Genomic DNA, 15,882 nt, shown 5'->3' on the forward strand with positions numbered 1-15,882 from the left:
ATACATACATACATACATAAATACATACATACATACATACATACATACATACATGGATAGATACATTTATACGTAGATACATACGTACGTATGTTTGTTCGTACGAACGTACATACATACATCACACACACGCACGCACATTCACACACACATACACACACACCGACACACACAGACACATATATATACTATATATATATATATATATATATATATATATATATATATATATATATATATATATATATATCACGCACACAGACACAGACAGACAGAAAGACACAGACAGACAGACAGACAGACAGACACACACACACACACACACACACACACACATATATATATATATATATATATATATATATATATATATATATATATATATATATATATATCCATTATAATATATTCATTCTTTAGTACTATTATGTACGTGGAGTTTATAACTTTAAAAGTGTAAAATGAAGAGGTATCAGAAAATGTAGACAGACAGACAGACAGACAGACAGACAGACAGACAGACAGACAGACAGACAGACTGACAGACAGACAGACAGACTGACAGACAGACAGAATAAATGTTATTATCCAACTTTGGGCACTTTATAAAATCAATTTTCTGGATGTATATACAGAAGCTTTCAATTGTTCGCTTGCCTGGATTAAAGGCAACCTTTGACGACACTCGTCTCCTGGCTCCAACGGTCCGATGCAATGTAGGAAGTTCTTGCAAATGAACAACCAGATATATGGGAAGGTACTTGTCATCAGTTCATGAAAAAATTCCTGCCATAATAACAGTGTCTGGTCAGTACACCATGGTATACTTCATCATCGATGTTATCAAAGTAAACTGTCTGTAGGGCAGGTGATTGTAAAACTTCCACCTGATTTGCTTCCGAGCAAAATGCAGAGCGTTGACAAAGGTTTGATTGTTTCGTTCTTTCGTTTTTAACTCGCCCTCCCGTTGCCACAGATGTGTCAGCATTTAGTCGCATCACATTAAAGTCACTCAGTTATTGCATGATCCAGCGAACCTTATTAAAGATAATACGATAGATTAAAAATGTATGACAAGATTCATGTTTTTTTGCTCATTTTTGCTAATGTATTATTTTCACTTTTATTGTTGGTATATTTTGAACAACTGAACTTTTATTTCGAAATAATTGATACGTACATATCACGAAAGGAGTTTTCTGTTGCTAGCTAAAATTACACTATTTCAAGTTCATTACTGACCTTGAAATATATTTCACAACTATTCTATTTATTTGTTTGTTCGGCGTTTTTTTGGCGGGTCTATTAAAATTCACGATTTCACCGTCGGACCACTTCGAAGTTATGTCACTATCATCGTACTAAACGTCACATTGCCGTCAGACATTTAGCAATGTAGAAAATCCATATAATTTTAACCCTTTGAGCGCCAAAGTCAAATTTTGTCCCCTTTATCATATGTACACCAGTCAATATTTTCATCATTTTTTGCTAAAATTTTGATGAAAATCTGTAGCTAATGAAATATAATGTCCATTTAGTCCAAAATTATGAAAAAAATTACATGAAAATTCATAAAATTGGTAAAATGCTGCATCAAAATTTTGGCGGGAAAAATTACAGCGCTCTAAGGGTTAAGTTGCGCAGTGTATCCATAGATAGCATCATGAAAGACACTTTAACTTTAGCGTTAACCTAAAGATGTCTACCATTTGTTACAGTTAACCAAAAATCATTACTTACATACAGCTGGCATCTTTCATTTGTAGGATTCATTACATCAAAATTTAATCCCAGTGCAACTGATAAACATTATGCTGAAGCAAAAATCGATATCATCCCATATATGTAAGCAAAATTGTAACTTCTATTTCACTGAACGATGATCAACGATGATCAACGTTGTACATCAGAAGAATGATGGGAAGAGTTAGACTGCGTCGAATGGAAATTTCAAAGTTTATTTTAACAGGCTATAGGAATTTAACTGTATTGCGACACTCGTAAGGTAGACTCTAGGTGGCGCACTTAACTAAACTTTCGTACTCAAGCTGAAATAGAATCAAAATGCGGTGTATGAGTGTGTGTCAGTGCAATATTACCAAGGCAACTGACCGAGATCATTATATGAGAGAGAGAGAGAGAGAGAGAGAGAGAGAGAGAGAGAGAGAGAGAGAGAGAGAGAGAATGTTGGATCCACAGCTCTCGAACGTAGCATGCGGTAAAGCCATGTTCGGTCTCCTTGTCCGATGACACTTACTCAGTATTGTCCAATTTGTTACGACTGACTTTTCGTAACCTGTAGTTATCGACAGATCGTCACTCGCTCAAAGTCATACAATGGAGAGGTACTACGGAAATCGTAATACTTTCAATAACCGGAACGCACACCAAATAGTCAGTTTAACTCACCACTTCAGATCTTTATTACTAAGGCAGAGCGGCACCAAGTCCGTACTCAGGACACAATCATCGATCAGTAAAAATTCTCTCGAAAGAATCCTCCAAAATCACCCATCGTCAAATTTCCTACTACTTCGACTTTTCGACGGACCCGCTGTTTTCAACCGTATTCACTTAATACGTCGTAAAGTTTCTGGCAAAGTGTCGCGAATGTTCCAAAATAATAATGAAAGAAAAGTATTCTGCCCATGATATTGCGTCCCATGTATAGATGGTCCGGTAAAACTTTTTTGCTCACGTGTTTACACACTTGAGCATATGTCGCAGCGATGTCTGTCTGTCTGTCTGTCTGTCTGTCTGTCTGTCTGTGTGTCCGTGTGTCTGTCTGTCTGTCTGTCTGTTGGTCCGATATCTCAAAAACGGCAAGTCAGATCAGAATCAAATCTGGTACATGTATTCAGTTAGCAAATGGCAAGAACTGATTAGTTTTTGGTGGGTGTGGCCTGCTTACTTTTCGCTCATTTGCATAATTAATGATTTTAGAAAATACGGATATACATTAAAAACGACTTCACACAATTTGATGAGATTTGCTATAAATGTTGATCACACCAAGATATATCAGCAGTCGGAACCATTAAGGGGTTACATGAAAGATAGTTGCTAATTTGCATAGTTAATGAACTTTCCTAATTAGGGATATATATCTGATTTTACACGATCAAAATTAACCAAACTTGGTATGTATATTAAAGATACTATTATTTAACATTATTGAAAGTCATTAAGCGTTTTAACTTTAGCCAATTCCTAATTTGCACTTTTAATGAACTTTGCTAATTAGGGATATATATTTGAATTGAATGGACCGACGTTGATGAAACTTGCTACATGTATTTGGAGCTACTATGATACAACAGTTTTGAAAGTCTTTAGGCATTTTTACTTCAGCCAATTCCGAATTTGCATATTTAATGAACTTTCCCAATTAGGGATATATATCTAAATTAACTTGATTGTAGTTGTTGAAACTTGCTATATACATCAAAGATACTGTGATATAACATTATTGAAAGTCAAAAGACATTTTTACTTCAGCCAATTCCCAATTTGCATATTAAATGAATTTTCATAATTAGGGATATTTATCTGAATTGACTTGATCAAAATTGATGAAACTTGCTATGTACATTAAAGACACTATAATACAATATTATTGAAAGTCATTAAGCATTTTCTCCTCAGCCAATTCCTAATTTGCATATTTAATGAACTTTCCTAATTAGAGATATATATCTGAATCGACTTGACCAAAATTAAGAAAACTTGCTACATATATTGCAGATACCATGATACAACATTATTGACAAATAATAGTTTTTACTTAAGTCAATTCCTAATTTACATATTTAATGAACTTTGCTTATTAGGGATATATACTGGGATTTATACTTGATCAAAGTTGGCAAAACATGCTATGTACATTGATGATTATACCTGGTTAAAACAATATCGAAAGTCATTTCGCATTTTCATGTAAGCTTATTTATAATAGAATAGATTTAACACAGGGTTACATGTCACAAAACGTTGACCTATGTGAAAAAAGTAATCCGAAATCTCTGTCTCTACTTGAATTTTTGACTTGTCACATTTCAGTGACTACAAGCTGGTACATGTATCAGTCAGCTTGATTTACATGTTTAATAACTCTTTGTTGGTTCAAGAATTTATGTACATAAAATTATAAAGGCCGGCCATGTGCAAACTTTGTCAAGCCATCGTTCATGGAACAATACGCGGTGATTCGTGCGTCAAGTGTTACATGCGTGTTTTCATGTAGTTAATCATACGTCTGATGTATTTATTATGCGCACTTTATGATCAATCGTCCACATGAGAAAACTGACGGCAGTGTTGTTGGTAACACAGGTAATTCTTTCGGGAACATGCATGTATATCTCAGAGAGTCGTTTGCTGTTGTTTTAAGGCGGAAAAGCCATAAATCAATCTATTATCGAATGGCATTCAACATTTTCGGAAATAAACGATGACAGAACATGAGCTAGACTGACCCCTGGTGTATTTCATTCTATAGCGAGTACAGTTGTGAGCTTTTCCTCGCCTCTACAATTGGCTGCCCTGCTTTTCATCAGTAACTTTTCTACGACATCCGCGGAAACGTTTCTTTGTCGGACCTTTTAATAGTTCGTTTACATCTAATATGGTTACCATTGCGGGGAACAAACCACTCTGTATGATGCAAAAAATACGTAGTAGCTTCAGGATCTACGGATGCAAAAAGAATTCAGTGGCTCCACGTTTTCAGTGGCAAAGGTCACCAATCGTAAGATAGACGGTCAGCGCGCGCCACACACACAGAACTACCTTTCCGTGAGCTTTTGAGCTCCGACAGACGGTGATTCAGGAGTGAATAAGGCCTTCCGGGAACATCTCAAACTGAAATCATAATTTTACGAGCTGGTACAGAGGCTGATTAGCCCCTCCAGGGTATGGTTAGTCTGTGAGAAACCACCATGTCCCTTTATTCTTTACCTCTAATTGCGTCGCGGCGTTCCAAAGGCATCAGCAACAGAAGACATGTCCAACACGTACCGGTTCTGTATTAAGAGTGTCATCAAAAAACTTACAGAAACCCTAAAACTCGCCCGCGGGATCACGCTCTTACTTCGTGATAGCCTTGGGGGTAGCATTTTGATCTTCCGTCTCATCTTTCTGACGATATTTTTTTCCTCTGTTCATATTTCACTCTACCTGACGATAATGATGATGATGGCAATGATGATAATGGGTCTATCTGATCGGAAATACAGAGTGATGTAATTTGGGTGTATACCTAGCGAAATATAACAAATGTGATGAGATTAGGGCAATGAATGCAGTTCAAACGAGGTCAGTAATTCAACGCTGCTATCGCAGTATATGGTAATTGAAAATAATACAATGCCAAAGAAACACACGCGCAAACAAATGCCTACTAGTATAAATAAGGTAAACAGTACTCTTTATTACAAGCGATTTGTACTCATAGAATTGGCACATATACAAAGTTCATGTGGCATTTAATACAAATTTACAATAACAATTAAGACAATTACAGCGTGCTATCAAATTCTGAATACAAATGTACATTTCAAGGCTAACTTGATGTTTACACTAACTCATATTACTTCATCCCAGTAAAGTTGAAAAAATAATCAGATAATAATCAAAAATAACATTTGTCAGCAAAAACTTCACCTGAATAGACACGCAAGTCTCTGTGTATGGAGAGAGAGAGAGAGAGAGAGAGAGAGAGAGAGAGAGAGAGAGAGAGAGAGAGAGAGAGAGAGAGAGAGAGAGAGAGAGCTTCGTACATATAAAGTCAATGGAATAAAATTCCTTGTCGACCACAAAGGTATTCATCTCGCGAGGAATGTATCGGGAAGATATCGATTGTTCCAGTCCACCCACATATCAAATACCTAGCTAGTATATTTTGTTAAAGAAATGGGTTCGTATTTCCTGACAGATGGCGCTTGTGATATTCTCGATGTTTTCACATTCCTTTCAAAAGTGTAGTGAACTTGAGATTATGGATGGATCAATGTCACGACTGTACGTATATCGACAGATTCATAACAAAATAGTATAAAGTTGTACGGTTTTCTGTGTAAACGGTTGTTCAGGAATTATTGAAAATGGATGTAGTACACGTTCTCCGGTTTCGGTAAATCCGCAATGGTTGTTTTATTAGATTTAACCAAAATGTACAAGGAGACAGAGTCTTATTCAATTCGCAAATGTCTCAAAAAACTATTCAACTGAGGAATAAAGCATACTGGTGCTGATACTTAGCGTCCACCGCTTAAAATACTACTCATTTTGCCTGTAACTGTTGCCCGGACGACTTGTTGGAAATTACCCAATGACTTGCGCACCTTGTTTGTGCAATAAAAGCGGGCAAACTTAACGCGACCAGTATCGATCCCAGTTTCCATTGAGTTAGAATAAGACTTTGGGAAATCACAGTTCTTCGTATTTCACAGTGCTTAACTAATCGATAAACTCGGTCAATCCGAGCATCCGACTGCGCGGGGAATCAATAATACTAATGTCAACTAGTTCGATACATCGAGTTACATATATAGGGTATTTCTTCTGTTTTCGCTTTTTGAGAAAGGATCATTTCCCAACAGTCAAAGAATATTTGATCGCTTGCTCACTCGCCACGGTTCTCCTAAAAGTTATAGACTTTGTGCAACAGAAAGAGCACTTTTCTCTCGCAGAGTTATATTTCTTGAGGGCGTCAACTTTCAACAAAAAGTGTGAAAAGGGGATGCGTAACACGGAAGCCGTCAATTGAAAGTGAGGCGGTGGTAGCTGTCAGTGAGAACGAGGCTGACTGCAATGTACAGTTGTGGACGGTCGCAGCGTATTGCACTGCATGTATCAGCTGGTATTCAAGATGGCGAAGTTGTCAACATATGTCTTCGTGGTACTCGGGCTGCTTGTCGGTGTCACAGCACTGCAGCATCCATCACCGTCAGTGTAAGTAACATCTCTGTCGTACAAAAGGGAGAAACTGAGTTAGTTTTCGCACCTGAAGCAAACCCCAACTCCGGTGACACCCGGTCCATTATGCCATGGTGCTTGTACGTGCACACCACACTCTACTAGCTCTACGCTGAGCGGTGCATGCATATATGGGACCCACACATTTGAGATGTCCGAAAGAATTTGTCAGGAATCTTCGAAATTACGGCCGCGTCTTCACAGGCTGCGGGAACCTAGGAATGCTTTGGCTCATCCAGGCGAAAACAATAATTACCCAACAGAATATCCTGGTGTACGCTAGCTTGACAGGCTATGGAAGCCATTGGAAATCTCATTGCTGTGTTGACATTGTCGCATGTCATACTGACATGATCTTAAACATGCCAGTCGCCCAAATAATAGATATAGTAGTACCATGACCACAATGCGAGTACCCTTGGGCCGATACTCACGCGAGTTCCGTGGAAGCTATGGAGAAAAGTAAAACTTGCACCATTTATACTAGCTCAAATATAATGCACAACCATTCTTCAGGTGAAAAAATTACCCTTCGGAGAAATGTTTATCCGATCCGCGGTTTATTTCGAGGTTTCATATGTTACGACAGAAAAAACCCAAGCTGCTACGATCGGTACAGAATATAGTGACAGAGTTATAGTGTAGGGTTACAGTAAACCGACTGAGTGCAGAATGTGCGATTTTAATTCTCATGTTTACCTTGGAATTGGTGTCGTGAACACCCATTATTCGGCAGTGCAAGAAATATAGGCAATAGATAACAGCTGGGGCAACTCTGTCAAGGTTGAAAAGGCATTTCCCATTGCTCATCTGCAATCATTTCTACTTTACTAACTGCCTTTTTGGGGGCTGGGGGAGGGAGGGAGGGAGGGAGATCATATTTCTACTGCTGTAGAACCCAACCATCGTTTTACGTCAGTAACATTTTTTTGTACATTTGCAGGCAAAGTGTGTTTCCTCTTTTAGCAAAAAATGCCATTTTTCTTTCGGAAGAATTTAAGACGAAGATTCCACTGTAAGATAGAGTAAATCCGGCAGAGATGTAAAGAATTGAATCAAGATAAATTGACAAATAGGAAAAATATTGGCGAAATTGTTGTCTTCTTTTTTTTTTGTTCTGAGAGGGAGATACAAGGGAGAAATTTGCAATGCTAAATAAAATGCCATTCTGTGTGGCTTTGTTGATTATAGGAATGAGTATTCATCATTCGTAGTGGTATTTTGCTATAATGGTCAGGGGTGGGGTGGGGTGGGGGGAGTGACAGTAGCAATTTGACCATAAGGCCAACGACATGTCTCTGGTATACTTCCCCTACATCTGCTGAACTGTTTTAAACCTTAATGAGTGAACTTTTTGTATGTTAGAGGGCAAAGCCCCCTTAAAAAGGGGATTTTGACATTATGCATCTTTATCGTATTGTACAGCCTTGACACTTACAGTACTTGCTGAAATCTATTTGTAATTAAATATATCATGTTGGTATTTTGGATGAACAAAACACTTTGTAACGTCTGTGAAACGTTGAAAGATTTGCATAAAACGAGTTGTTGTAGACGTTTGTAATCAAAAACCCCTAACAAACAAGAGTGTCAAACCTGGTTTAGTAGAATCGGCATCCATCATTGAATGAATTATATACCAGCACATTTTCAAATGTAGTGGCTGATTTACCTTGAATTCTGGCATCTCAGTGTAAACCCTGCCAGCCTAATGTACGGAACATCTTTTACGTCCAACAATGCTGTTTGCTCACAGTGTGGATCAGAACAAATCACTGTGTCAAAAATGTTAAACCAAGGACAAATCTTTACATGAGGACAAATCATTGCTGCAGTCACCATGGCAACTGCTGCTAAAGATACCAGTTGTGGTGGAACCACTTCGATGGATGTGACGGCGTTTCCCCCCTAAACTGGGAATTTAATTCACATTGATTGCTGAAGACAATGTGCTTAATTTTCTTTGTAGCGACGCAGTGATGGAGTGTATTCACTCTACCTGCAAATTTTGTCATTTTTTAATACAGGATGATCGAATGGGCGAATAGCATTGGAAATTTACTAAAGGAATCCTTGGACAATGTGACTGGCATGCAGTATCTGATAAAAGTAAGTGCCTTAATTGTTAAGTGTGAATGTGCCTCGGGGACTCTCAAATTTTAAAAATTCTTTTTCTGTTCTACTACTTGTGGAAGCTCACTTTGGAGCATATAGAATAATTGAAATTTAATAGTTTTATGAAAATAAAAAAAAAAATTAATATTTACCCAAAGAGTTAACACAGGGAATGAAGGCCATATTAAATTTCAAATATCAGTGAATGTTAGGTTATTGGTTTCAGTGGTACCAAATTTGTTGCGGTGATCCTTGACTTTTATTTTTGATGTGGTAAGAGTATTTTTGAAAGTTTCTTCAACGACAGTTTAAACGAGGTTCAAGTCTTTCTCTTTCGAGATACATGCTACTGTAATGGATCGTATCTTTGGTCTAATTGGTTGTTGAGTTTGATGAGTTTGTTAGAGTCTGTGTATTGGATTTATCAATAGCGATAATTCACCTCATCTAAATATCCAAATACCATAGGCCCTCTTGCAGCATAAGTAAATCATCGAACTTAAAAAAATTGCAGAGCTGAAAGAAACAAAAAAAAAAAACTTCCTGACGCCATGGAAGTGTCGATGTTAAATGAGCAAATATGTCACTTGTTACGGGTAATGCCAGTTGCAAGATGAACAGATGTTCTCCCGTCTGTTAATAGGGATTATTCAAAGAATTAAATTTCCAGATGTTGCGTCAGTGATAAATGCTGTGTATGATTTGAATGCCTTAGCACTTTAATGAGGCTGCAAACAAGGACAGATCACTTAGGCTGTAAATATGTCAGAATAAATCGTAACTGTGTGATTTATTGATATGGAAAGTGTGCAGAATGTTGACAAACATGACGTGAAGTAAATTGACTTTTTACAAAATTTCGTGAAGTTAGATGTTTGTAACTCAAACCGCTTCAAAATATTTCCATGGTATAACGTCTTAGCGTGTCCAATGACAAGCATTTTCAGAATTAGGATGTGGTATTTAGCTTACGAGCTTAAGTAAATTAGATCAATATTTTGACGTGTACATGATTTGTCAGACAAAATTGATTTGGCAAATTATAAAAGTATCATTTTCCCAAAGATATCAGATTTGTTCACTTGCACTTTATGAGAAAATTTTAAATATTAAATTTGTGTTCTTGTTACTGGTATGCAAATAAAAAAAGTCTGATAAAAATGAAGATATTTGTTGATTTCCTATCATGAATGTTATGGTGATAAAGAGGTTGATACACTTCAGCTTATCTATCAATAAAAGAATACATTTGAAGATAGTAACAAAAGTCAGTTTTAATAAATTTATTAAATTTGATTTATATATATATATATATATATATATATATATATATATTATATATATATATATATAAAATATTATATAATATATAAAATATTATATAATATATAAAATATTATATATATATATATATATATATATATATATATATATATATATAAATAATAGTAATAACACTGCTGCTAACGCTCTGTTGTTAGCATCAAGCACTAATTTCCCACAAGAATATATATATATATATATATATATATATATATATATATCGGTATCAAGCACTAATTTCCCACAAATATATATATATATATATATATATATATATATATATATATATATATATATATATATATATATATATATATATATATATATATATATATATATATATATATATATACCGGTAAATTGTGCAGTACAGGCCGACCCAAGAAAGGCAATACACTTAGAATATAGAATTACAAGCATTGGGAATAGCCTACCAATATCCATTGCACTGTTACGGGCGGAATGTACAAAGCACTGTCAATAGAGTGTACGGATGTGAGATGCATCTGTAGACAGCTGAGCATATAGGCAGAAATTGTTCTACCGTGGCAAATGTTCAACGTTCGCACCTGTTCAGCTGTGTCAGTTCTGAAGGATATTTGTGGCAATTAATGTGAATCTAGTATGATGCATCAATCCAAATTAGGTCAGTTTTTGCTCCAATTGTGTGCCCCACTTTTTCCACTGACTGTAACAAACATTTTTCATTCTTCCATTGTGTAAATAATAATAATAATATTTTTATTGCCCGCTTGTAAATATAGGATTTACATCACATTTGTGGCAATAAAAGTGTGATACAAAAATAAGTTAAAATTTGTAAATGTCTTCATCCAACCAACATAACATAGCATAATGGTCATTTGGAATAAAAAAACTAATAAAAAAAAACAAACTTGCAAGTAGTTTACAAATGGTTGTTCTGAATCAATTGCAAGAAGGAAAGCTACAGTTCAGTCATCTGTAACTGAGGATTTATTTTCCATTTGGGTTTTGTTACAGTTTCTTATCCAACTCGCAAAATCACATTGAAATGCAAGGGGTCCAATCTTTCAGTACAGCGTGTGTATTATGTACAATGTCCAACGTTAATTGTTGGTGACCAGATTTTAGTCCAGTCTAGAATTCATTGGTTTATAATAACATAGCATTTTCTACACAATGTGACAATTTGTTGTCTTTTTGAGTCTAATGCTCTCAAAATTTTCATCATACTCTAGGGAGAAGAATGGAAATTTATCAAATTTGTTTCATTGAACAAAAATAATGAAACTATTATTAAATAGATTTAATGTGTGTTTAGAATTTAATGTGGTAGAAAAGATAAATCATCTGTGAAAATGAATTTATTGGATATTCCGTAGAATTTGATGAGATCAACAATTGCATACATTTTAATTGTGCCATACTGGTTATTGCGGTGTGGAGCTCTATTGATTGGATGCAAAAGTTCAATGGTATTCAAAATAAAAAATTCTAAAATGTCAGTTAGAAAAAGATTAAGTATACAAAGGGACTTGTCTGTACATGAGCATATCTGTGCTGAATGGTAACCATGTTGATATGTAATTTGTGGGTTACTGCGCCTATCAGTTTGCAATGCTGTCAAGTTGTAGTATTTTGATAAAAACAGAACTTGAATCCTGGATTTTGAAGCACATCTGTCTTCCAGACATGAAACTGCTAAAAATCTGAATTTTCATAGATTATGCATGTGTAGTTCAAACTGAATTCATAATATTCCTTTGAATCTTTACTATGTACGACCTGCACGTTTTGAACTCATTGCATCACATTGTCAGGTAGAGGTAATGCGGGCAAGAATTTATTCAAAGTCAATCAATAGGAATAGCCTGAAAACAATATTGAAAGCTTATGATCTATTTACTTTGAATTCATTAGATAAGACTATTTTGAATAACTTTTTACGTATTTATCATTTTTAACTATCTTTTCTTGAACTCATTGATTTTTGTAGTATTTCTGCCCTTGACAATCAAAATAAGTGAAGTTTGCCGGGCACTTAATTCTGAAATAGCTGTATTGCGTTAGTGGGGTTCTATACATAATACAGTTGGTGTTTATCTTGGTTGTGCTTTTTTTATCCCTGAAAAGACTAAAACTAATAAAGAAAGCCTTGCAAGTCATTTTTTTGCTCAATTAATTCAGAACTGAAAGCTTGTAGTTTATTGGTACATGTTTATCCCCAGGGCTGTGGGTTCGATTTGTGTGATCATCGCCTGAAAGAAAATTTGGTCTTATCCGGATTGCTGGACAAACATACCGGCAAATTACCCATAGTGTGCAATTAAGCCGTCTGAGTTGATGACATCTTCAAGGAAGCTTAATTTGGTTCACAGTCCCTCTCCTTAAACTGATTTAAGTTCGAACTGGAAATGCAGGTAAATAGGGTCCTATGGTAAAGAAAAATGACTGACAGTGATCAAAAAGACAAAAAAATAGTTGCTGAAAGATAATTGGTAGTTCATCACTTTTGTGCTCTGTTGAGTATCATTTCATCTTAGGGATTCACATAATCTTAGAGGGGCAGTTACAAATGGTAAAACAAGTTACAGAGCGAAAATTGCTAAAAATAAAGTCAGCTGCCTCGACACTTTAAAAGATTATTTGAAATGATGCTGACAAACAAGCAGAATATTGAAGGGAAAAATTAAATAATCTCTGTCATACCTGAAAAACAAAATGTGAAATCTTTGAATGGTAGAGAAAATCTGTATGGCTTCATTCTGACAACCCACCGCCATGGTCAAATGATCTGTCCCTTGGCAACACGCATAATCCTAACTGATCTCAGAAGTACATTCTTCTGAAACACCTTTCTCAAGATGTCAATGGAATCCCTGATTTATGAGGACTTGTCTCTGATGGATGCTATTATACCTGGCAAGTGTGTTTTCCTTGCCAGAATGTTGAGAGCAGATCATCTGCGCTGAGAAAAGATGGGAGACAAATGAAGAGGCAAGTCAGTCAAGCCTGGTATGGAACCTTTTGAAGTAGAAAGTTCAGAAAATTATATGCAGGTGCCCCCTCTTCGTCACTCTTCTGGTCAGGAAATCATAGCGGCACAAAACACTTTGATATCTGCCAGCACAGCAGCTGAAACTATCCAGAGCCTGACAGGCATGCACTAAAAACTGAGCATAGTCTAAAATTGACATTGAATTCAATAAGGAGCGGTGAGCAACATGGGAGTATGAATGTGTAACTGAATAACAGACGTATAAACTTTGGATTGGGATGGCGAAACTGTGCACATTGGAAGCGTTTAACTGAATCATAGGGCATACCAAAATGCTATAATATCCCAGCAGATTGGCATAATTCTCTCTATGATTGCTGATTGCATTGAAAAACCATCTTTCTGTCTCTGCAGCTGAACATTCAGGGACGCATCTTGGCTCATCAGTGCCGCCTGTATGTATACTCTTTATAAGATTAAGAAATACATTTCGGCAATCAAGTCAGCCCGATTTCTTACTTTTGGAAGGCTTGAAGGAACCGACCTCCAGTCATGAGACTAAATACCATATGTGTTACCAAGGCAACAAGTCATTAACAAATCCCCAGGGGAGAGATTTGGGATTTCCCTTATATTTTCTCTCTAAATGACAATGCAGACTTGATCAAGATACCTGATATACTTGGTCAATTTTGATAACACGTTTATAGTCATACGCTGTATATTGTTGACGGGGGATTCACACACCTTGATGCCTGCATTGAATGTACACATGTTGTGTGAAAGTTTCAGAACAAAATGAACAATTTGGCAAGTATTTCAGATGCATTTCACAACTAATCCCCCCAGCAGCCAGTTCTATGCAAAAACAAGATTATCTTGTCATTTCATTTTAATATTTCTTCCGTTTTTTCCTGATTGAGTCCAGCCATGAAATTGTTCCTAAATTCACTAATATTTGTTAAATACATTAGAGATCCAAAATTGTCAGGATCAGATCTTCTTAAAATGCTTGTCTAAACCTATGAGATGCGGAACGTATCCAACAGGAGTTGATTCTCATCTGTTTCAGCTTTAGATGTGATAGTCGCAAACTGCCTGTCAGTTGATAATTAATGAAGAATTCAAAGTTGGGAGATGTACAACTGCTTCGTGATGGATCGAGGCTATTGATGGTCACTGTAGAAGCTATTTTGGTCTTGCTCATGAATTACATATATTTGATTGTTGTCACAACAAATGCAATTCCAGGATTGTTATATTGATCCAGTAATGAAGGATGGGGGGATACAAAATACAACGGGACTGATCCGGCTTTCAAAGTAGTCTCATTGCTAAGTAATTGGGCTCATCGCACGACACACCCTCATTGTATTGTCTTCATCAGTAATTAGGCGGCTTATTAAGCTGGCCTTCTAAACTTTAAGTAATTATAGATCAGCACCAATCACTAATTAGTTTTTCTGGATAGATATTATACCCTAATTCTCTTTCTCCTCGGGGAAACCTTGCTAGGCTGCATTCTGTTGAAAGTTTGCTCCTTTGATCATAGACCTGCAGTTCCAAATCTTTCCCATAAGTTTTGTTACATCCTGTGGTATGTCTTCCATACATATTCTATCTCAGTCTATCTTTGAACTACTTTGAAATTATATCGAATGTTATGTGCAAAATTAGTTTTAAAATTGATTTTTAGTATTTTTGGAGGTGTCGTGTGTCCAAGACAGGTGTTTGACAATATTCAACTTGGTCGGATGATGCGTAAACCTCTCTGTGTACATGCAAGAGTATCTGAAGTGTCAATATGAAATTATGTTTTTGTTGTAGAATTCATAGAAAAACTTAACAATATGGAATGCACTTGACAATGTACTTTTTGTTTGTAGATCGTGAGTCATTGTTCATCCCTTGTTCAGATTAAAAGACCGTGTTTGATTTTAATAGTTTTTCTGTCTATATTTTTTTAGCGTGCATGCCCCTAAACTGTGGAATAGTTTGCCGCCCGAACTTCAGATGATAAAGAAATTCGTTTTTTTTAAGAAGTCTCTTAAAACCATTATTTTTTGTCAATACTACTGCAATTTTTCTGTAATGTACAGCCCACTGAGACAAGGTGTGTAGTAGTCTTTAAACAATAAATTATCATTATTATTATTATTATTCACCCAAGTCCTATGCAGAACCCAGCAGACTACACATTCAGCAGTTCTTTATACGTACACACATTTCATTTCATTCAAAAATTGGCATTCATGAATTCACAGCAGGCTACAGCTTGTCCAACTCTTTCAGAAAAAACATGTTTCCCTCGGCACACACCCATCTCCATCATTTAGAGTTTAATGATTACAAACATAAGAAAACCTAGATGAGTCCATGCTTGTCGGTCAAAATACACGTGCAGTAGCATTTCACAGAGTTATTTATGCAGCTCAGATTTGAAGCTCAAGTACGATGAGCTCAGAGGATTTACTGGCAACGACAAA

General features: G+C 36.0%; 1 protein-coding gene across 1 annotated transcript in view; it reads left to right on the forward strand.

Moving 5' to 3' along the window:
- The first annotated feature begins 6,779 nt into the window (after nt 1–6,779).
- LOC139134447 (voltage-dependent calcium channel subunit alpha-2/delta-2-like) overlaps nt 6,780–15,882 on the forward strand; it is a 173,858-nt gene continuing 164,755 nt past the window's right edge. The window contains exons 1-2 of the mRNA XM_070701308.1: nt 6,780–6,954; nt 9,006–9,087. Of these exons, the coding sequence (XP_070557409.1) occupies nt 6,851–6,954; nt 9,006–9,087 (186 nt within the window). The 5' untranslated portion in view covers nt 6,780–6,850. The remainder of the gene's footprint in view (nt 6,955–9,005; nt 9,088–15,882) is intronic.

This window comes from Ptychodera flava, chromosome 6, assembly GCF_041260155.1.
Source record: "Ptychodera flava strain L36383 chromosome 6, AS_Pfla_20210202, whole genome shotgun sequence".
Lineage (NCBI taxonomy): Eukaryota > Metazoa > Hemichordata > Enteropneusta > Ptychoderidae > Ptychodera > Ptychodera flava.